Below are 24,389 nucleotides of genomic sequence, written 5' to 3' on the forward strand. Positions count from 1 at the left end.
ACTTCCCATCCAGCTCTCTGCTATGGCCTGGGAAAGCAGTGGAAGATGGCCCAAGTACTTGGGCCCCTGCACCCACATGGGAGACCCGGAAGAAGTTCCTGGCTCCTGGCTTTGGATTGGGGCAGCTTAGACCGTTGCAGCCAATTGGGGAGTGAACCAGCGGATGAAAGACCACTCTCTCACTCTCTGCCACTCCCCTCTCTGCATAACTCTTTCAAATAAATAAATAAATCTTTAAAAAAAATGCTTTTAACACAAAGATACTGTCAAGTACTGTTATCAATATACAGGCATAATTTTTTTTTTTTAATTTTTTTTGACAGGCAGAGTGGACAGTGAGAGAGAGAGAGAGAGAAAGGTCTTCCTTTTGCCATTGGTTCACCCCACAATGGCCGCCGGCGCACCGCACTGATCTGAAGCTGGGAGCCAGGTGCTTCTCCTGGTCTCCCATGCGGGTGCAGGGCCCAAGAACTTGGGCCATCCTCCACTGCACTCCTGAGGCCACAGCAGAGAGCTGGCCTGGAAGAGGGGCGACCAGGACTAGAACCTGGTGTGCCAGCACCGCAGGCAGAGGATTAGCCTATTGAGCCACAGTGCCAGCCCAGGCATACAATCTTAACAGAGGATATGCATGTCATTACATTGCAGAATCTTTTTTTTTTTTTTTTTTAATTTGAAAGGCAGAATTACAGCGAGAGAAGGTGAGACAGAGAGGTCTGCCATCTGCTGATTCACTCCCCAAATGGCTGCAACAGCTGTGGCTGCTCCAGGCTGAAACCAGGAGCTATATCCAGGTCTCCTACATGGGTACAGGGGTCCAAGCACTTGGGCCATTTTCCACTGCTAGGCCAGGCACATTAGCAGGGAGGTGGACTGGAAGTGGAGCTGCCAGGATTAGAACCATACCGATATGGGATACTGGCACTGCAGGTATAGGCTTAACACTCTGACACAGTGCCGGCCCCAGAATAATCATTTGAAATTAAAGGATAATAGAAGCTCAACTGCAGTTAAATGAATATTGAAATAAGAAAATTACCTTTGCACTTGCTATGAGGTCCTAAAACTGCTACCATAACTCTGGTTTGAACTTAAATAATATTTCAGCAGTAAATTTATATGGGAATGGAGATTAGTACTTTAACACACAAAGCAGTGTGCCATAGTCGTAAACCAAACCCCATTCACTGTTATACAAATGATATTACCATAGTATAAGTTTCATGTGTACATTATGTTTCATATTGTAAATTTAGATTGAGCTTGTTAATAAATATTATCAAGCCTGCAACAAAAGCTAACTTCCAAATATTTAATGGTTGAAGGCTGTCTTCTCATTCAGAAAAAATTCAATTTCCACTCTAAGCTCAAAAAATTACAATAAAGCTTTTACCACTTTTAAATCATTAAACTGCTATGCAGAAGACAAATTCCGTATAGTAGCACCTAAGAGTGTATCTCACAAAAATTCATGGAATCTGATGAAGTTTACAAGACCAAAATCAAATCATTGCCGACATTAGTAGTTCAGAAACATATAACAGATTAAAATATCTTCTATAGGTACAAACATTTGGTACAATGTTTGAACTGCTGCTTGGGGTACCCAGGTCTCATGTCAGTGTGCCTGCTTCTCAGTCCTAGCTCTGTTCCCAATTTCAGCTTCCCACTTATGTCCATCCTAAGACTCAGCAGATAAAATCTCAAGTAGCTGAGTTCCTGGCACCCATATGAGAGATCTGGATTGAGTTCCAAGCTCCTGGCTTTGGCCTAGTCCACCTCCAGCTGTTACAAGCATATGAAGAATAAATTAGCAGATGAGATCTTGAGCTCAATCAATCTTTCTCTCTGTCTCTCTCTCCTTCCCTCCCTCTCCACCTCTCCGTGCTTTACAAATACATTACATATATAAGCATGTGTAAAATGTTTAAGTTCCCTCCACTTTTAAATAAATGAATATTTTCTACAAAATGCCTGCTAATGAAGAGTACAGGGAAAAATCAGTGGCTACCACAATCATTTACTAAAATCTTTTTCTGTTTTTAAACACTGTTATTTGTAACACATCTTAGCAGATTCTACTCCAGGCTATAACGATTTAGTGTGTTCTTCTTAATTTCTTATAGTTGTTTCACAAAGACAAATCCTAAAGATTAATCTTCAATCACGGCAAATTCAGCATTGCCTGGAATAACTAATGACTGAGCAGAACTGTAACATCTACTGACTACTCAAAAGCCTAGGAAAATCATTAGAAATCATAAACGTTTTTTAAAATTACATAGCTCCCAATAAACTTAACTTTTAGAGCAACTATTCATACTGAAAGGCAAATAGCTTTTATTTTACTTTTAAAATTTATTTATTTGTAAGGGAGAGTTACAGAAAGAAGGAGACAGAGAGAGATCTTCAATCTATTCATTCACTCCCCACATGACTGCCAACAACAGGACTGGCTGGGCAGAAGCCAGGACCCAGGGGTTTCTTCCAGGTCTCCCACATGGGTGCAGAGTCCCCAGACACTTGCACCATACTCTGCTGCCTTCCCGGGCTATGAACACGGATGGGAAGTAGAGAGCCAGGAATTGAACCAGTACTTAAATGGGATGTCAGAGTCACAGGCAGTGGCTTAACATGCTATGCCCCAGCAACAACCCAAAAGGCCAATAGTTTTAAAGAAATCTGCACATTTCTTTGCATGCTACAATTGAAACAATTTAATTAACTTACCACTTGCTTGTTTCTCAACTAGCAAATGAGCCATTCTGAATCTCACTTTTACTGTGGCCTCATTTTCATTTTTTACTTTTGTGAAGAAATTTTGTGCTGAGATTTTGCTTTAATTAATTTTCTCTCACTACTACATTCTTCTAAGTTGAAAGTGTTGTTCTTTTTTTTCTTTTCCATGGTATCTTGGCTTTCCATGCCTACAATACTCTCATGGGCTCTTCAGCCAGATCCGAATGCCTTAAGGGCTGATTCTGAGGCCAGAGTGTTGTTTAGGACATCTGCCATTCTATGAGTCTGCTGTGTATCCCACTTCCCAAGTTGGATCTTTCTCTCCCTTTTTGATTCTATCAGTTAGTATTAGCAGACACTTGACTTGTTTGTGTGATCCCTTTGATTCTTAGACCTATCAGAGCCATCGAATGTGAACTGAAATTGATCTCTTGGACTATTGAGATGGCATTGGTACATGCCACCTTGATGGGATTGTATTGGAATCCCCTGGCAAATTTCTAACTCCATCATTTGGGGCAAGTCTGATTGTGCATGTCCCAAATTGTACATCTCCTCCCTCTCTTTTTCCACTCTTAAATTTAACAGGGATCACTTTTCAGTTAAAATTTAAACACCTAAGAATAATTGTGTGTTAATTACAGAGTTCAACCACTAGTACTAGAACAACAACAACTCTGCGAGTGAGATCCCAGTGGAAAGAACGGGGCCATCAAAGAAGGAGGTACCTTTCTCTGAAGGGAGGAGAGAACTTCCACTTTGACTATGACCCTATCGGAATAAGATCAAAGTCAGAGAACTCTAAAGGCTTCCATAGCCCTGGCAACTCATGACTAGAGCCTAGGGAGATTACTGACGCCATGAACAGGAGTGTCAAATTGTTAAGTCAGCAACAGAAGTCCTGTGTACTTACATCCCATGTGGGATCTGTCCTTAATGTGTTGTCTAATGTGCAGTGATGCTATAACTACTACTGAAACAGTATTTTTACACTTTGTGTTTCTGCGTGGGTACAAACTGATGAGATCTTTACTAATTATATACTGAATCGATCTTCTGTATATCAAGATAATTGGAAATGAAAAAAAAAAAAACCCTGGTGTTAAATTGGAAATGGCATAGAAAATTAATTTTTAAAAAAAAATATTTTGTAGGATCTCTGTCTTTAATGTGCTGTACACTCTTATTTAATGCTATAACTAGTACTCCAACAGTATTTTTTTCACTTTGTGTTGCTATATGGGGGCAAACTGTTGAAATCGTTACCTAATATATACTAAACTGATCTTCTGTATATAAAGAGAATTGAAAATGAATCATGATATGATTGGAAGGGGAGAGGGAGCGGGAAAGGGGAGGGTTGTGGGTGGGAGGGAAGTTTTGGGAGGGGGAAGCCATTGTAACCCATAAGCTGTACTTTGGAAATTTATATTCATTAAATAAAAGTTTAATTAAAAAAAAAGAAAGAAAGAAAGAAAGAAAGTGTTCACAGGAGCACTCTGGTAGTACTGACATATATTGTGTTTCTTAGCAAAGCTATGGTGTTCCAGCATGATAAATATAATGCTTTTCCACATAATTTAATAACAATAAGATTATTCCACTATGCCCCAAAAAAGCACTTTTCTCCTTTCAAATGGTAAACAAAAAAAGACGAAGAAGAAGTAAACATGACGCCTGGGCAATACACATGGCACTGTGATTTCTAGAAGCCAAGCAGCAATTCAAAGACTATGAAATCTCTGCAGCAACAACTGAAATCTGTTCCTTGCCAGACAACAAAAGTCACAGGCAATATGCAAATATTGGTTCTAATAAAACTTTATTTCATAAGATTTTCTTATGCTATGGAATATTATTCTTTTAATTTTGTTTTCAATCACCTGAAATTGCAAAGCCCACTTTTAGTTCATGGGCCACGGCTCACTAGGCTAATCCTCCACCTGCAGCGCTGGCACCCCAGGTTCTAGTCCCCGTCGGGGCGCCGGATTCTGTCCCGGTTGCCCCTCTTCCAGGCCAGCTCTCTGCTGTGGCCCAGGAGTGCAATGGAGGATGGCCCAAGTGCTTGGGCCCTGCACCTGCATGGGAGACCAGGAGAAGCACCTGGCTCCTGATCAGCGTGATGCGCTGGCCACAGCGCGCCGGTTGCGGCGGCCATTGGAGGGTGAACCAATAGCAAAAGGAAGACCTTTCTATCTCTCTCTCTCTCTCACTGTCCACTCTGCCTATCAAAAAAATATATATATATATATGATTTTTTGGGGGGGGCAGCACCGTGGCACAGTGGGTTAATCCTCTGCTTGCAGAGCTGGCATCCCATATGGGCACCGGTTCTAGTCCTGGCTAGTCCAACTCTCTGCTATGGCCTGGGAAAGCAGCAGAAGATGGCCCAAGTCCTTGGTCCTCTGTACCAGTGTTGGAGACCTGGAAGAGGCTCCTGGCTCCTGGCTTCGGATCGGCGCAGCTCCGGCTGCTGCGACCGTTTGGGGAGTGAACCAATGTAAGGAAGACCTTTCTCTCTGTCTCTCACTCTCACTGTCTATAACTCTACCTCTCAAACAAATAAATAAAATTTAAAAAAGAATTATGATTGTTTAAAAGCATACAAAAATATGAATACTTGTTTTTATTCCATGAACTAAGACTTATATGAATTTTAATTTTTGCAATAAAATGAACTTATCTTTTCATTCCATTTTTCCAAGAATTTCTTGAAGTACTATAGTATGTAATTTCTTATGATTCTCTGACACTCTCCTATGTAGCACAATCTTTGAATATATCAAAGAACATCTTTCACCACTATCACAAAAGTAAGCTCATTTGTTAAAATCAGACTTATTTAAAATAAAAAAAAAAAGATTAAAAAGAGACCATGACTTTTTCTCAGAAAACTTTAAGGCCAAGGACATCTTCACTGAATAGGCTTATCAAATTAACTGGTTTTTTACTAGGCACCTAAAACTCTTAAGTTTTCTAAAACAGAAATTTCTAGTTTCTTCTTAGCTTCTTCCTTATTTTTTCTAACATAAAAATTTCAAGGTCAAGTTGGAAGGTATAGTGCATCTAATAGTATTCCAAGGTCAATAATCAGGACATTGCACTTGGCACTGTGATCAAATAAAACATAAATGACTTTTGAATGTCTCTTATAACCTTGCATTTTAGAGTTAAAAGCTAAAATAATTTCAAACTGTGAGGATGAAGAAATTTCAGCATGTAAACAAGTAGTATGACTTGAGGAAGATGTCACTTTGATATTAGCTAACACTGTTTGAGAAGAAAGAATCAAGATTCCTAATTACTTCCCATTAAAAATAAAAATAATGTATTATTTAGATATTTTCTAATATTTTATTTAGGGGTCAGTGCTGTGGCACAGTGGTTAACCTCCGGCCTACAATGCTGGCATCCCATGTGGGCATCAGTTTGAGTCCCGGCTGCTTTACTTCCAATATGGTACTAAATGCTTGGGCCACTGTCATTGACACGGGAGACCCAGAAGAAGGTCCTGGTTCCTGTCTTTGGACTGTGGCGATTAGGGGAGTGAACCAGCAGATGGAAGATTTCTCTGTGTGTGTGTAATTCTATCTTTCAAATAAATAAATCTTCAAAACATATTTTATTTAAAAAATTGTTGATACAAAGACTTTTGAAATAATTGACCATACTGCCTTTAAATCAATTAATGCAACCTATAGTACTATACCTACACTTCATATAACTGAGCTGCGCCTACCCAAAGCCAGGAACCAGGAGATTCCTCCTTGTCTCCCACATAGGTGCAGGGACCCAAGGATTTGAGCCATCTTGTACTGCTTTACCAGGCCGTAGCAGAGAGCTAGATCACAAGTGGAGCAGCCCATATGGGATGCCAGCACTGCAGGCAGCAGCTTTACCTGCTTCGCCCTGCAGCACAGGCCCCATCCTGTAACTTACTGTGTGTGATACCTATCTTTGCTGCGCTTTATTCACTAAACATTGACCAGAGTCAGTTTTGCAATTTCTTTTCTCCTCTTTGTTAACATTCTCCATTGGCTGGTTTTATGTGCATTCATTGATATTAAGAAAACTCAGATATATATATATATATATATATATATATAGAGAGAGAGAGAGAGAGAGAGAGAGAGAGAGAGAGAGAGAGGCAGGCTACACAGGGTTTCTGGTTCAGCACAAAGCAAAACTCCTCAGTGTTACCACACACTCAGGCAAAAACATCTGGAACTCCTCCATATAATTCATACAGACTCAAACACTACTCTATCACTGTATTTCATCTTTACATTTACTCATACATTTATATTCATTGGCCTTTATTTACAGAAGACTAAATCTATCTTTGAACAAGCCCCCTTCAATTCAACTAGAAAATGCTACCATCAGATGTGTTAATGCTGCTCTTAACAAATTTTATTAATGGAATTCCTCAGTTTGGCAAGCAAAGCTAAGGAAACTTTCCATTCCTATTTCCGCAGTATTCTCCACCTTTTTCTCTCATTCACATATTTGACCATTTTCAAAAACCTGCATACCCTCTGATTTCCAAAGTTTGTTCAAAGTTGACCTCACTGCCTAGATAGAACCCTTATGTTAATCTGCTGTAGCAGACACATCCTCTAAGCACTTTATTAAATCTTTCCTATACCTAAATATTTTCAGGCAACCTTAGTTAACATGTTTCCAATAAAAGATTCTGTTAGACTACAAAACATCCACCAAACATCCATTTACCCTTCATCCTTCCAAAGAATTTTAAGAATTCTTTTTTTCAGATAACCACCCTCTTATATGGAGAAGAAATCAGTAAGCACCACTCCCAGGCCTAGAGAAAAGCTATAACTGATCATGGTTGTTAAGGAATGCAACACTGGAGATAATTCTAGCTAATGAAATACTTGGAGAAATCTGTTCCAATCCGGAAAAGATTTACTACCTGGAAAGGATTTTTCTAAACTATAATAATAATTAGAGTTACAATTTGAGTTCTGAATGCTATCATGAGAGTATGAATTTAGAAGTTTAAACTCCTGCCTGCCATCTTTTTGACCAGAGAAGAAACTGGACTGAAGAGATCAATATGTATGGATGCACAGAGGAAAAATGGTAAGGACCTGACAATGTGGTATCAAGAAGCTTAACTGCTGGTTTTCTACTGTGAAATAAACTTTTCATAGTTCAGTTGGGCTACTTACATAACACTTCTAATTCTGGCCAAGATGGAGTGACAGAAACCAGATTTAACCTCATCTCTGAAACAGCCAATATAACAAACACAGGAAAAATGGTTTTCAAAAAGGTGAACATCAGAGAAAAAAGGACAGTGTCTCCTGAACAAAGAGAAATGTCCCAGCACACGGCCTGGAGAGCCTTTCCAAGCGGAAACCGAGCCAAATCACAGCTGATTGCAAAATTGAACAGAGCTGAGAGCCAGGAGATTCACAAGGCAGTCAGAGGGGATGGCCAGAGTACTGCGAGTACAGAGCTGTTACACAGGAAACAGCTCTGTGGATCTAGACAAACTCTCATGCTTTCCACAGTGCTACTCAGCAAATGCATGCAAGGAAGCTACCCAGAGCCTGGCAATCAAGACACCAACCAAACTGGAAAAAAACTTTAGGAGGCATTAAACAGAGTCCTCAGGAAGGTTTTGCCTCAGTGGTGAAGAATAATTACTCCTACATTAAGCACAGCTTCATATATGGCTAACAAGTAATAAAATCAAAACCCAAAAGAAAGAAACTGGTTAACAACTGAAATACACAACCCAAAACAAAGCACAAAACTTACACAAAAAGAGAATTCAGCCCTCCACAAGTAAAAAATACAATGTTCAGCATCCAAATAAAGATTATCAAGCATCAAAAGAAATGGGAATCACATCTATCAATCAGAACTGACACACAAGTTAAAATTACCAGGCAAGAACATTAAAACTGTTTGTATATCTCATTATTCAAAAAGAAGAAATATGGAAGATAAAAAGATCCAAATCAAACTTTTGAAAAACATCTGTTGTGGAGGAACAGGTTCAGCTGCTAGCATCCCACATCAAAGCACCCACCAGTTAGGAGTTCCACTTTGGATCTAGCTCCCTGTTAATGTGCCTAAGAGGGCAGTGGAAGATGGTTCAAGTTCTTGGGCCCCTGCATCCATGATGGAGACCACATGGAGTCCCTGCAGTCATTTGGGGAGTGAACCAATGGATGGGAAGATTATTTTTATCTCTTTTTTCTCTGTCTCTTCCATCCCACAATCACTTTACTGTACAAATAAACAATCTTAAAAGAAAAGAAACACATCTGAAATGAAAACTACATTGGATGTGATTAACGACCATGCTTGGGAGACCAGTGGAAAATTGGCCAAGCACTTGGGGCCCTGCCACCCACAAGGGAGACCCAGATGGAGTTTCACATTTTTGGTTTTGCCATTGCAGCCATTTGGGAAGTCAGTCCACAGATGGAAGATCTCTCCCCCCCTCCATGTAACTCTGCTTTAAAAATAAAGAAATTTTTTTAAAAAAAGGGGGGAGGAGGTAGCTGGAGGGGGCGGGGTGAAGCAGATTACAGAAAAAAAAAAAATAACTTCAAGAAATAACCACCAGGACAGTGCCTTGGCTCACTTAGTTAATCCAGCTCTCTGCTGTGGCCCAGGAAGACAGTGGAGGATGGCCCAAGTGCTTGGGCCCTGCACCTGCATGGGAGACCAGGAGAAGCACCTGGCTCCTGGCTTTGGATCGGCGTAGCTCCGGCCGTGGTGGCCATTTAGGGGATGAACCAACGGAAGGAAGACCTCTCTCTCTCTCTCTCTCTCACTGTCTAACTCTATCTGTCAAATAAAAAGAAATAACCACCAAAACTTTTCTAACCATAAAAAGAACTATAACATCACAGATCCAAGAAATTCAACAAACCCCAAACCTAAGAAACATAAAGGAAATTATGCCAGAGCATAAGTCAGATAATGAAATGTCACGCACAGAGGAACAAAGAATAGAATGGTGACAGATTTCTCCTCAGAAGTCACTAAAGGGAGGAGACTGTGGCATGTATATAAACTGTTGAGGGGGAAATGCCAACTGCCCTATCAAAATACATAAAAAATACCTTTCACAACGGAAGGTTAGGGGCTGGCATTGTAGTATAGCAGGTAAAGCTGCCTCCGCAATGCTGTTATCCCATTTGGCGCCAGTTATGTCCAGGCTGCTCTACTTTCAGTCCAGCTCCCTGCTAATGGCTTGGGGAAAGTAGCAGAAGAAGGCCCAAGAACTTAGGACCTTACTACCCACATGGGAAACCTGAAAGAAGCTCCTGACTTCTGGCTTGTCTGTCCTGGCACAGGCCATTGCAGTCATCTGGGGAGTGAACCAGCAGATAGAAGATCTCCCTGCCTCTCCGTCCCTCCCTCTCTCCAACTTTGACTTTCCAATAAAGTCTCAAGTGACTGGTTCCCGCTACCTACACAGGAGAGGCTGGATTGACTTCCTGGCTTAGGACTTTGTAAATAGGAACACTGCGTCCATTTGGGGTATGACCCCAAATTGGCAGTGTTCTCTCTGTATATGTGTCTTTCAAATAAATAATTTTTAAAACAGCAATATCTATTATCAAGTTTATGACATATGTAGAAGCCAAACAAATGCATAATAGCAGTAGCACAAAGAGGGGAGAAAAGGAAATATGCTTTTATTGCAGCTGAAACTATACAATACTGCTTGAAGATAGGATCTATATAATGTAGCATAAAGCAACAACTAAAACAAGAGTTAAAGGATGAAAATTTTCTGCATGAAACCAAATATATTTTTATTTCATTTTCCACAAACTTTCTGAATTACTCTTGTATTGATTCTACTCCAACACTACAAATCTCATTTAGCCTTTCTATTCTTCAACACTGAAAAATCCAGCAGTCAGCATCTGCAAAATATCGACTTAATTGTTCACTTACTGTAAAAAGCAGCTTCAGAGGCCAGTGTTGAGGTGTAGTGGGTTAAGCTGCCACCTGCAACAACTGGTATCCCATATGGATGCTGCCTCAAGTCTCAGCTGCTCCAGTTCTAATTAGCTCACGCTAATATGCCTGGGAAAGCAGTGGAGGATAGCCCAAATGCTTGGATACCTGCAACCACTTGGGAAACATGGAAGAAGCTCCTTGCTTCAGCCTGGTCCAGCCTTGGCCTTTACAGCCATTTGGGTATAGAAAATGGCTTGCGGCCAGCGCCGTGGCTTAACAGGCTAATCCTCCGCCTTGCGGCGCCGGCACACCGGGTTCTAGTCCCGGTCGGGGCACCGGATTCTGTCCCGGTTGCCCCTCTTCCAGTCCAGCTCTCTACTGTGGCCCAGGAAGGCAGTGGAGGATGGCCCAAGTCCTTGGGCCCTGCACCCGCATTGGAGACCAGGAAAAGCACCTGGCTCCTGGCTTCGGATCAGCATGATGCGCCGGCCGCAGCGGCCATTGGAGGGTGAACCAACGGCAAAAAGGAAGACCTTTCTCTCTCTCTCTCTCTCTCTCTCTCTCTCTCTCTCTCACTATCCACTCTGCCTGTCAAAAAAAAGGAAAATGGCTTGCTCTCTATCTCTGTTTCTCCCTCTGTCCCTCTCTCCTTCCCTCCCTCTGCAACTCTGCCTTCCAAATAAATAGAATAAAATAAATCTTAAAAAAAAAAACAAAAACGTAGCTTCAGACTCCTCAAACATACTCCTACGATAAATATATTTACTAAAAGATTACATGATGCTTGTACAGTTCATTTTCTCTTTAGGATAACGTTACCTAATCAAGATACTGTTTTCTACAACTAACTTAGGTTGTCATTTTCTATTCCCCTTTGGTATGAATTTTGCCATTCATTTTTGTGTTGCCCCACATCCTGGTTAGTGATGACTGCTTTTCTGTAGCATATGTGAAATATTTCTATATTTCTTGTACCATACAATAAAATAAGGCTATGCAAACCATCACTAAAATTTCATCCACACTATATGGATCTTATTCCCTTCTTTCCATCTGTTTCCCACCACCTCCCCATAGTCTCCATTCTCTTTCACTTTTGGTTTCTCCTTCCTGTGTATATATTTAAAAAATGAGCATACATATGTTTCTTATATGTCACTCTTAATTACATAAAAGGTAGCACATAATAAATACTCTTGTATTTTTTGTTCACTTAATAGCATATAATGGAAACCAATAAAATCAGTTCAGAGAGATTATCTTTCACTTTTATTTCTTGAGAGGCAGAGGAAGAGAAAGAAGGTAAACATGAAACCCACCTCCCCAGTTTACTAGCTCACTCTTCAAATGGCCACAATGGCTGGGACTGAACTAGCCAAAGCCAGTAGCCTGAATTTTAGTACAGGTCTCCCAAATGGGTAGCAGGAACTCAATTAATTGGGTCATTACCACTGCTTCCTAGGGTCTGCACTATCAGGAAGCTGGAGTCAGATTGCTGCAGCCAGTGTCAAACCCAGGCACTTGGGGCTGGCGCTGTGACATACCTGTTTGAGCCACCACCTGTAGGTCCAGCTTTCCATATGGGTGGTGGTTCAAGTCCCAAATGCCCCACTTTCAATCCAGTTCCCTGTTAATATGCCTGGAAAACCAGGTTGGGCCACTACAATCATGTGGATTGAGAAGCTCCTGGCTCCTGGCTTCAACCTGACCCAGCCCCAGTTGTTGCAGCCACTTGGGGAGTGAACCAGTAGTTGGTATACTCTCTCTCTCTCTTTCTCTCTCTCCTCCCTCTCCCTCTCCCTGTAACTCTACTTTTCAAAATAAATAAATCTTAAAAAAACAGAAAAGTAACAACAACAACAAAACAACAACAACAACAAAAACAGGCAATCTGATATGGGCTTATGAATACACTAAATGCCCACGTCAACACTACCTCACTGGTCTTACAACTACACAGTACTCCATTTTGTGATGTAGCATAGTTTATTCAATTACACATTTTTGTATTGTTGGAGGCATATTCAGAATGGATTTCTAAAAGAATCAAAATATAAATGTAATTATAATTTATTAGGCATCACTAAATTTCCCTCCAGGAGCAAAATACGAGAATACCTGTTATTACATGTTTGACATTTTGATAGTGAGACAAATCTTCCTATCTTAGGGGTAAAGCTGTAACTAACTGCTCCATGCTGTGCCTATCTAATAAAGAAGGAACACAGCAAGACAAAAAACCAGAGGAATCACAAATAAAGGATTTGCACCAACGTAAATTCTGAATGACTGAATCTACTAGAGAGGTAAAGGTTTGGCAATGCTGCCACTGGTTCCCTTCTAAACTTCTACCTGCTCCAAATATTTCATCCACATTCAAGATGCTTCGGCCCACTTAATACTAATGCCTAGACAAAGTCAGAAGAAATGTAGGTCTCTCAAGACCCTGAGATTCTTCTGCCAGTAGTAGGGCATAGCACTGAGCTCTAAATATAACTACATAAAAGGGATGGCTCTTAATGATCTACCACAGTCTTTTTACTTTTTTAAGATTTATTTATCTTTTTTTTTTTTTTTTTTTTTTTTTTTTTTTATTTTGGAAGAGTTACAGAGAGAGAAGGGGAGAGAGAGACTGATTTTCCATTTGCTGGTTAACTCCACATATGGTCCCAACAGCCAGTGCTAGGCAAAGGCAGAAGCCAGGAGCTTCGTCCAGGTCTCCCATATGGGTCACGAGGGTCCAGACACTTAGGACATCTTCCCCTGCTTTTCCCAGGCCATTAGCAGGGAGCGGGATTGGAAGTGGAGCAGCTGGAACTTGAACCAGCAACCATATGAGATGCCAATGTTGCAGGTGGCAGAGTTACTCATTATACCACAATACCAGTCCCATAATCTATCACAGTCTTACTTTGATAAATGTATAAACTATGTATGTATATATATGTATAAACTATGATGCATTACATTGTTCAAAATTTGATAACATGCACATAAATTTAATGTCAAATTCCCCAAACATGCACTCTGACTTTATTCTTGTAAATCATATCATTTTGATAATCTGAGTAAAGAAATTTTCATAACTTGAATCTTATTGAAGGCCATTAGTTTCTATATTCAAAAAGGAAGGTCTTTGAAAGAGCTGTCCCATTTCTCCCAAATACACCCAACAAAAACCAAAGGAAAGTTGTAAAAAGCACAGAAATACAACTTCATAAGAGTTGGTTTCTTTATAGATGGGAGTAACTGCTGTCTTTTTCTAATGGTTTCAGATTTTAATGAAAATTACGGTGAAAAGTCTTAAAAAATGCCAAGCTGTGTGCACATTATTTGATACCAAAAAGAGTAGCTGAATTGCAAACTGGACTAAAAAGAAGCATTTAAATCAATGATTAATTTATCAAAATGTGAACTAAAGATGAGTCAAATCTTGGGTATCTTATTTTAAACCATTATTAAACAGTTTCATCTTGGGGCCAGCGTTGTGCCATAGTGGGTTAAGCCACCACCTGTAGCACCAGCAGCTCCACTTCCAATCCAATGTCTGCTATTGTGCCTGGGAAAGCAGCGGAAAATGGCCCAACTCCTTGGGCCCCTGCACCCACATAAGAGATCCAGAAGAAGCTCCTGGCTCCTGGTTTCAGCCTGGCCCAGCCCCAGTCATTGCAGCCATCTGGGGAGTGAACTAGCTGACAGAAGACCTCTCTGTCTCTTCCTCTGTCTCTCTGTACCTCTGCCATCCCAGTAAATAAAATACTGTCTTAATGAGTAGGTAATCATGGATATATATAGCATAGTATTACCCATTTATAAGAATTGAAATTTCTGGTTTAAGTGTAAATATTTAGTTTAAAGATTAAGGGGCCAGCACTGTGGCATAATGGAAAAATTCGCCACCGGCAGTGCTGACATCTCATATGGGCACTGGTTTGAGTCCTGGCTGCTCCACTTCCAATCTAGCTCTCTGCTATGGCCTGGGAAAGCAGTAGAGGATGGCCCAAGTCCTTGGGCCCCTGCACCCGCATGGGAGACCTGGAAGAAACTTCTGGCTCTTCTGGCTTCAGATTGGCTCAGCTCAGGTTGTTGTAGCCTTTTGAGGAGTGAATCAGCAGATGCAGACCTCTCTCTTCCTCTCTCTCTCTGTCTCTGTCTCTCTGGAACTCTGCCTTTCAAATAAATATTTTTTTAAAAAAAGAAAAGACTAAAGGGGCCTGGAGTTGTGGCATGAGTTAAACTGCTGCCTGAGATGCATTCTATATGAGAACTGGTTCAAGTTCTGGCTGTTACACTTCCAATCCAGCTCCCGGCTAATGCACCTGGGAACTGTAGTGGGATATGGCCCAAATCCTTGGACCCCTGCAACCACATGGGAGACCTAGATGGAGTTAAAGACTCCTGGCTTCGGCCAGGCCCAGTCCCAGCTCTTGTGGACAGTTGTGGAGTGACCTAGCACATAGCTGGCATCTCTGTGTCTCTATACGACTCTCCATCTTCTCTCTACGTCTGCCTTTCAAATAAATAAATAAGTTCTTAATAAAAAAGAAACTTTATTGAGTAGCTTAACATTTTATATTCTAATGGTTTGCACAAATTATTCTTGATGTAAATAATTTCCTATTGGAGAGTTTTTACTTCACTAATTATTTGATTTCTTGCAACTAAATCTTTGATAATGAAAGTAGATGTTACAAAACTGTTGTTTAAATATTTGGTTTATTCTACTCACTTCTGTGCTCCCTGAGACAACAGCTTTGTCCACATTCACTAATAATGCTTCCTCCATCTGGCACACTCCCAGTGACCACTCCACACAACGGTGATGAGCCCAACAAGTGCCTAAAATGGAAAACATTAAAGAGAGCAAACCAATAAACATTAAAGGCCTTAACCATGAGGCAGGCATTTGGTACTATCATTAAGATACTGCTTGAGACAGCTGCATTCCATATCAGGTTCTTGGGTTCAAGTCTTGGTTCCACTTCTGACTCCAGTTTCCTGGTCATGTGTACCCTGGGAGACAGCAGGTGATATCCCAAGTAGTTGGGTCCCAATCACTCACAGGGAACACCCAGATTGAATTCTGGGCTCCTGGCTTTAGCCAGGCATAACCCTGATAGTTACAGACAGTTGGAGAGAGAACAATGGATGGGAGATTCTCTCTGCCTGCCTATATCTGCCTTTCAGATACATAAATATAATGTATATTTAAATTAATCAAATGTGGGCAGGCCTTGTAGCACAGCAGGTTAAACCACACTTGAGACAGCTGTATCCCGTATCACAGCACCAGCTCAAGTCCAAGCAACTAAACACTTCCAATCCAGCTTCCTGCTAATATGCCTGGAAGGTAGCAAATGATGGACAAAGTACTTGTGTTCTTTTTTTTTTTTTAATTTATTAATTTATTTATTTGAAAGTCAGAATTAGAGAGAGAGAGATCTTCTATCTGTTGGTTCACTGCGCAAATGACCACCAATGACCAGGGCTGAGCCAGGTTGAAGCAAGGAGCCAGGAGCTTCTTCCAGGTCTCCCATGTGAATCCAGGGGCCCAAGGACTTCGGTAATCCTCTGCCGTTTCCCCAGGTGCACTGGCAGTAGCCAGGACCCAAACCAGTGCCTGTATGGGATGCTAGCACTGCAATAGCAGCTTAACCCACGGCACCACAGTGCTGGCCCCAGTATTTATGTTCTTGTCTCCCATGTGGGAAACCTGGATGGAATTTTTGGGTCACAGCTTTGGCCTGACCCAGCTCTGGCTGTTCTGTGCAATCAAGGAGTGAACCAACATATGGAAGATTTCTCTGTGTCTCTACCTCTCTGTCAAGTTCCTTTCTTTGTCCCCCCCCCCCCCCAAGTTCCTTTCAAATAAATAAATAAATAAAACTTTTAAGAAGTACTGACTAAATAAAGACATAAAAATTTCAAGCTGAACTCCAACTTGTGAAATACACAATGATATTCCCACTAAAGCAGATCTTCACAAACTGTGGTCCAGTCCATTACCTGACACCGATATCAATCTGGGATTCAAAGTGCAGAATCTCAGATCACAACAGAAACGTATTAAAACAGAATTTCTTGCAGGCAGACCAGAAATCTTTTAACAAGCCTTCCAGGTAATTCAGACACACATGAAAATTTTGTGAGTCACTAACTTAGTGATTACTTCTTCCAATAAAATCATTTTACTGTTTTATTTAAATAATACTTGAAGATATTTTATCTTTATAAGAAAGATGAAAACACACCACCATTCTGCCAGCCCCATCTCACAGTAATTGCACACATCACTCATCAATTCTAGCCCAATCTTTAAATTCTCCATCACATAGCACATTAACCACTATCAGTCAATCTGTAGTTCAATTGTAGAACGAGGTTTACTTAAAATCCCTACAGCATCACAACTATACTGTTAAAAGAGAACCCACATGGCTTAGGTCTATTGTCCTTTATGCCCATATTAATTGGACTCAGACTGCCATCTTCCCCAAGTTCTTGCACATCCCTTTAAAATTGTCTCTTTCAGAAAATGTCAGATCCCCTGGCATTGATATCTACACAACAGTAAATGCAAATATTTGTAAAATCATTTGGTCTAGTGCTGGCACTATGCAGGTTTTAAATAAATTAGGTAAATATTAATTTAGACAATGTATTTTATCTAACCAGGCATACTTAACATCATTTTCAATAATATGATCCTAAGTATTTTTAGAAAACATTCTCTGTAAGAAAAGTTGATAACACACTAAGATTTAAATGCTTTCAGAATCAAGAGTCAGCTGTCAAGGAAGAGCCGATCATACCTGTAGGATCAAATAAGGCTTGGATATCAATGGCGTCTGGAAGGCCAACCAGACTGAGTTCATCCCATAATCTGCCAGCCTGGTCATCTGAAGCTGTCTGGGTGCTTACACTTACACAAGACACTGCATTCTGCGGAGGAGATCGTTCTCTGAAAATGAAATTGAAAAGCTGTGAAAGTGGTAACAAGTACAGAATCATATCATTTTATAAATATGTAAGTAAAATGCACAGCCAAATAAATTTTTATTAATTCTGTTATTATTGGTCAGAGTTATAAATCTAAACTGGTTGCTATAATATATTATGTAAGCAACAACTAAGAAAAGTCCTCAAACTTACAATCATTAAACTTACAATTACAAATTTAAATCTGCATTCTCTAATATAAGTTTTTTAAAAACTCACTCTCATATGCCATGTCAGAAATCACACTGTAACAGTAGGTCAGAAATCAGGCGCTGGCGCTGTGGCGCAGCAGGATAATGCCCTGGCCTGAAGTGCCGGCATCCTATATGAGCGCCGGTTCTAGTCCCGGCTGCTCCTCTTCCGATCCAGCTCTCTGCCATGGCCTGGGAAAGCAACAGAAGATGGCCCAAGTTCTTGGGCCCCTGCACCCACCACTTGGGAGACCCGGAAGAAGCTCCTGGCTTTGGATCGGCGCAGCTCTGGCCGTTGTGGCCATCTGGGGAGTGAACCACCGGATAGAAGACCTCTCTGTCTCTACCCCTCTCTGTAACTCTGACTTTCAAATAAATAAAATAAGTCTTTTAAAAAAAAGAAATCAGAAGCAAAATGCACAAACAAAACAGTAATTAAATGCTTTGGGAGTAAGGAGATAGCATATCAGCAAAAAACTATAGTATGCATCTGCTTAAAATTTAAATAAGGTGTATAACCTATGGGAGATTTCAGACTTTTTTAAGCCCTAACACTTTGGGTATTAATTAAGATCGTTAAGTAAACAAAGGCAACCAGGTGTATAACATTAAATATGGGAAATCAGATGACTACCACTAAAGCTTGAATCTCCTCGTAATATCATAGTAGTTAACCTGATCATAATTCTGGATTAAACCACTATTGAATATAGAGCATAACTCACTGCACTTCTGTTTGCTGGATATTTATCATGATTCCTATTAACAGAAAATCAGCACAATGACCAGGGTACTAAACTTTTTTATACCTGGAATCATTGAAAGAAAAAAAGTATTAACATATTTCAGTAAGTACAACTAAATATCAAACTATAAAAATGTAACTAGTAATTGTTAATATTCAGCATTAGAAATGCAGACTTGTTCGAACAGTTCAGCATACTAACCTTAGAATCTCATTTATAAATGTCCACATAAAATGAGAACAAATTCTTTTCTATAAACATATCTCCACTCCTATAAATATTTTATTATTAATCATTACTATTTTCTGAGGAAAAAAATAGCAGTTAATCTATAAATACTAAAGGATTTTAGCTTTTGGGAGATACTACTATTTGATAGGGTGGGGGGATGTAAAAACCAGTAGAATGACTATCCAGTCCATTACTAAGCAGCTTCTAACCAGCATCTTAATCAAATTTAACCTTCAGAGTCTGAGATAAGTTTGTATGACTATATCATACACCAGTAAGATGTCAATGCCAGTCCTACAATGACAGCAGCTCAATTTTGGAAAGATAATCAAGAAGTCAGCTGAAACACATACCCCTGAAATTTTAAGTTATAAAAGAAAAAGGGAAAGAATCCTTAATTACATCTTGTTATATTTCGTATAAACAAGAGGGGAAAATCATTTTAAAACTTTTTTGTCACATTTTAAAAAATTAACTGACTGCTTATACTTCATTAATAACATATCTATAGATATTTAAAGCTAAATTATCTACCCCTAAATGACTGCTAAATTTTGAAAGTATACTTCATTAATGGGCTTGTTATCATAACTTAGTAAACATGGTACACGTAAAGACTTTAATAAACGAAGTGCACATAAAGACTTTGATTAAACCAACACAATTTTTATATATTTATATGAGCTCGTGAAAGTTTTCAGTAAAATTTAACATCAGTTATAAAATAAGTAAATGAAGCCTAATTTTATTACTCAAGACAGGATTTTATATCCAAGGCAAAACACAAAACTGTAACATATAGCCTAGCTTGGTCTATTACATTTGCTAATTAGTAACAGACATTTTAAGTTTGCGAGGCTTTTGATATATTTTATCAACATGTGAGCACTCAGCTGAAAACAGATAAGGGTCTTATATATGATTTAACTACAGCCTTCAAAACATCAAGAATTTCCAAATATAGTGCTTCCAACCTTCCTTAAACTATTCCACCTTAAATTCTTTTACAAGATTCTCTTTCTTGTTACTGTTTCATTCCTTATTCAGGTCATCAAGACATTGGCAGCATTTCAAAATAAGGAGCCAATCAAATAAGAACACAATAATGCTTTAGTATTTAAACCTGGATATAAGCCAGATAAGCACTTGGATGATTATATCATTACCCTCAAGGGGGAGGGCTGGTTAGCCTTCCAAGCTAAATTAATTTTTAGACTCTCTCAACAACTGCAGAAACTTCTACTTCCTTAACACGCAAAGCAAATCCACATATTAAGAAGAAATTTAAACATAACTGCACAAACACTTTTAAAAATACTGAACAAGTTTCAGGTGGCTACAGTAGGCCCATATACACAGATATACACAGTTGTAAAAATATCTTAGAAATCCTTATTTTATGTTTTAAAAAGCAGCTTCTTTACATTTAGAAAGGGCATTCAAAGGGGGTGCATAGGGAGGGGAAGTAGGAGGAAGAATGGGAGGGAAAGGGAGAGACCAAGGCAAGCAAGCACTGCAATAGGAGAAATTTACCACCTGTAATGATTGCTCATCATTCTCTAAAATACACACACATATGTGTAAGTTAAGTAAACTGAACAACAGTGAAAAAACACTCTTCATTATTGTGCTGTGTTCTTACACACAATTAAAAACTCATTTTGAGGCAGGAAAGAAGGGCTCCATTGATTTGTCTTCTTTCTTTTTATAAATTCTATGAATTCCCGTCAGCTATGGGAACTTTTCTACCAAAAGTTAACTTTCATGATCACACAAATAAAATTAAGATTACAAACATTTTTAAATATTAATTTTTGGGGAAAAGTCTTGGATTAATGGCAAATCAAAAAAATCCTATGAATGTGAAAAACATAAAAAACTGTTCAACAGAGACAACCTCAACTTATACATTTATAAACATTACAATGAAAATGAATTATATAGAGACTCATTCTTTCCAACAATGTAAATTCAAAACTGCTTACTTTCGCTGTCCTCTTTGTTTTCGTGGTGCTGAATTTGGTATTTTCTCACAGGCTCCATTGCTGTTGTCATCAATGTTGGAAGGCTGGTTTTTCCAAGGCAAGATAAATCCAGGTGTTACTCTGAACTGTTTTAAGTCTCCTTGTCCTAAGGAACTCTTTTCCCCACAGTAACAAAAAGCGCAGAGTTGTTCACTGGTAAAAATGTGAAGAAGACAAACAGAAAAGTAGCTTTATTTGGCTGCTTCAGTGATTTAAAATTCTGTTCAGAAAAAATTAAGCTTTTGAAATGTATCTTCTATTCTCTAGTCAGTGATTATACCTAAACAATTAAGTTTAATAATAAATAATGATATATTCCCAACCCAATTTTTCCTATTATTTTTAAATAGTAAATATATCAGATCAAATATTTCACTTGTTGGGACCTAAACTGTGGCACAGTGAGTTAAGCCAGGACCTGCAGCACTGGCAATCCATATGGCAGCATGCCATGTGAGAAATGGTCCAAGTCCTGGCTGCTCCACTTCTGATCCAGCTCCCTATTAATGCACCCGGGACAGCAGTGGAGGATGGCCCAAGTACTCAAGCCCCTCTACCCATCTGGGAGACCCAGAAGAAGCTCCTGGCCCCTGGGTTTGGCCTGGCCCTGACTTGGCTTATTTAAAATTTTTTGTTCCTGTTAAAAAGGGGGGAAAATTTTGAAAACTCTGATTAAAGAAAACCAAAAACTATTAACAAGTGATCACAAAGTTGTATTTAAAAGACAACAACTGATGGATGGCATACTTAAGTGTGATATATAAGGTTTTTTCCAAATCCCATCACGTGGGTATAAGGACCCAAGCATTTGGGCCACCCTCTACTGCTTTCCAGGCACATTAGTAAGCAGCTGGATCGGAAGTGGAGCAGCCTGGGCTCGAACTGGCATCCATAGGGGTTGCAAGCAGCAAGTGGTGACTTTACCTCCGACACAATGCCAGCCCCTATTCTTTATTTTCTGCAAAAAAATTTTCAACTACATATAGTTTTTTCATAAAATATACTTCTCATAAACTTTTTTTTTTTTTTTTTTTTTTTTGACAGGCAGAGTAGACAGAGAGAGAGAGAAACAGAAAGGTCTTCCTTTGCCGTTGGTTCACCCTCCAATGGCTGCCGCGGCTGGCGCACCGCGCTGATCCGAAGGCAGGAGCCAGGTGCTTCCTCCTGGTCTCCCATGGGGTGCAGGGCCCAAGGACTTGGGCCATCCTCCACTGCACTCCTGGGCCACAGCAGAGAGCTGGCCTGGAAGAGGGGCAACCGGGACAGAATCCAGCGCCCTGACTGGGACTAGAACCCAGTGTGCCGGCGCCGCAGGCAGAGGATTAGCCTAGTGAGCCATGGCGCCGGCCCTTATATACTTTTTCTAATGAATCATCTCTTCAATTTCCTAACCTGTGTTACCCAGATAGAATACCACCATCCATACAATTCGCTAGTATCATTATATTCTTATAATTTTCTCCAAGCTATTAAGTTGACATTTCTCTTAACAAAATCTGTGATTTGTTTCTTCCCCTAAAAACATAAGCCACAATCAAATTGAAATTAGCCTTATTCTAAACAATACTGATTAAAGTAGCACTGATTAAAAAATCAAATAACATTTTTGAAATATTATAGAAAAACTCACTAGCCTTCAATTTTATATTCAGGGAGTGGGCATGTGCATAGTGGTTAACATAGCAGTGTTGCACATTGCAGTGTTTGGGTTTCATTCCTGGGTCTGACTCTTGACTCCAGCTTCCTGCTAATGCAGACTGTGAGAGGCAGGGATAACACTGTTCATGGATTTCTGCCACCCATGAGGGAAACCCAGATGGCGGCCACAGCCCTGCTGTGGACTCAACGCAGGTCTGGTTATTGCAGGCATTTGTGAAGTAAACTATCAAATGAGAGTTCTCTCTGTCCACCTCCTCCCTCTGCCTGTCAAATAAATTAAAAATTTTTGAAATACCAAAGTTTTTGATTTTTCAATTTTAAATTCAGGGGACAAGGGTGTGGCCCAGTCATTAAGATGCTACTAGAGATGGCCGCACGCTCTCAGAGGGCCTGAGTTCAGGTCATAGCTACACTTCCAATTCCAGCTTCCTGCTAAAGCACAACCTGGGGAGGAACAGGTGATGGCTCAAGTAGCTGGTTCCCTGCTACATACACTGGAGACCTTCACTGAGTTCCAGGCTCCTGGCTTTGCCCTGGCCCAGCACCAGCTATTGAGGAATTTGAGAAGATCTCTGTCTCTGTTTCTCTTTCTCTACCTTTCAAACAAATGAAAATAAACTAATTTCTATCCCTCTAACTGAAACTGTATTAACATTCTTATAAGACCTCAGAAATTTCACCTCTCATAAGAAATCTGGATGGCATTGCAAGCTCCTGGCTTTGTCGAGCCCTGGCAGTTGCGGACATCTGGGGAGGGAACCAGTGCATAGAAGATCTCTCTCAGTATTGCTCTCTGCTTTTTCAAATAAGTAAATAAATGAATAAATCCATTATTTTACGGACACAAAAGTAATTCTAATCTACTCACAAGATGGTCTCCAGGTACCTCCCCCGGTTCTCAAGCACAACCAATAAAGAAAAACCATCCATACAACAACTGAAAAAAAAACATTTTAAAAGAGGACAAACTAAATACTTAATAATATTAGTAAAATTGCCATTATAATAAATACAAACAGGGGGCGGCAGCATGGCTTAGCAGGTTAAGCTGTCCCCTGGGACATTAGCATCCCACTTGGGCATTGTACTGGCTGTTCCACTTTTGATCCAGCTCCTTGCTAATATGCCTGAGAAAGGCAATGGAGGATGGCAAAAGTGTCTGGGTCCCTGCTAACCACATGGGATACCAGAAAGAGACACCTGGCCAGTGGCTTCGGCACAGCCCAGGCTGGCCTAGCCTGACAGTTGCACTTGAACCAGCTGACAGAAGATCTCTCTGTATGCCTCTCACCCTCTCTCTCTGTAACTCTGCCTTTCAAATAAATAAATCTTTTTTAAAAAATATATAATTTCTGACATTTAACAATAATTAGGCACAAAAAACTGAAAACAAAAAGAGACAAATAATATTAATGGGAGAGGAGTGAAAAAGATACCAAGCAAATATGAAGCAAAACAACGTTTGAGTGGCTATATTATCATACCAATGCAAGTGAAAAAAAAAATAACTATACTAGAGACAATAAGAGATATACAAAATTACTACAAAAAAGTAGAAAGCGAAAAATGGAATCAGTGAAATCAGATACACGACCAGTATCACAGATGATAATCTCTGAAAATAATGCAGAAAAAGCAGAAAAATACAAATGAATAATTTAAAATTACCTAAATATTTGGAAACTAGAGGGGGCTGGTGCTGTGGCTCAGCAGGTTAACACCCTGGCCTGAAGCGCCGGCATCCCATATGGGCGCCGGTTCTAGTCCCGGCTGCTCCTCTTCCAATCTAGCTCTCTGCTATGGCCTGGGAAAGCAGTAGAAGATGGCCCAAGTCCTTGGGC

At 39.9% G+C, this 24,389-nt stretch overlaps 1 protein-coding gene across 1 annotated transcript in view; it reads right to left on the bottom strand.

Moving 5' to 3' along the window:
• The window catches only part of KMT2C (lysine methyltransferase 2C), a 288,648-nt gene that overhangs the window by 161,891 nt on the left and 102,368 nt on the right, over positions 1 to 24,389 (bottom strand). The window contains 3 exon segments of the mRNA XM_062192886.1: positions 15,428 to 15,537; positions 17,511 to 17,659; positions 20,851 to 21,042. Of these exon segments, the coding sequence (XP_062048870.1) occupies positions 15,428 to 15,537; positions 17,511 to 17,659; positions 20,851 to 21,042 (451 nt within the window).

The sequence above is a fragment of the Lepus europaeus genome, chromosome 5, assembly GCF_033115175.1.
Source record: "Lepus europaeus isolate LE1 chromosome 5, mLepTim1.pri, whole genome shotgun sequence".
In the NCBI taxonomy this organism is placed as follows: domain Eukaryota; kingdom Metazoa; phylum Chordata; class Mammalia; order Lagomorpha; family Leporidae; genus Lepus; species Lepus europaeus.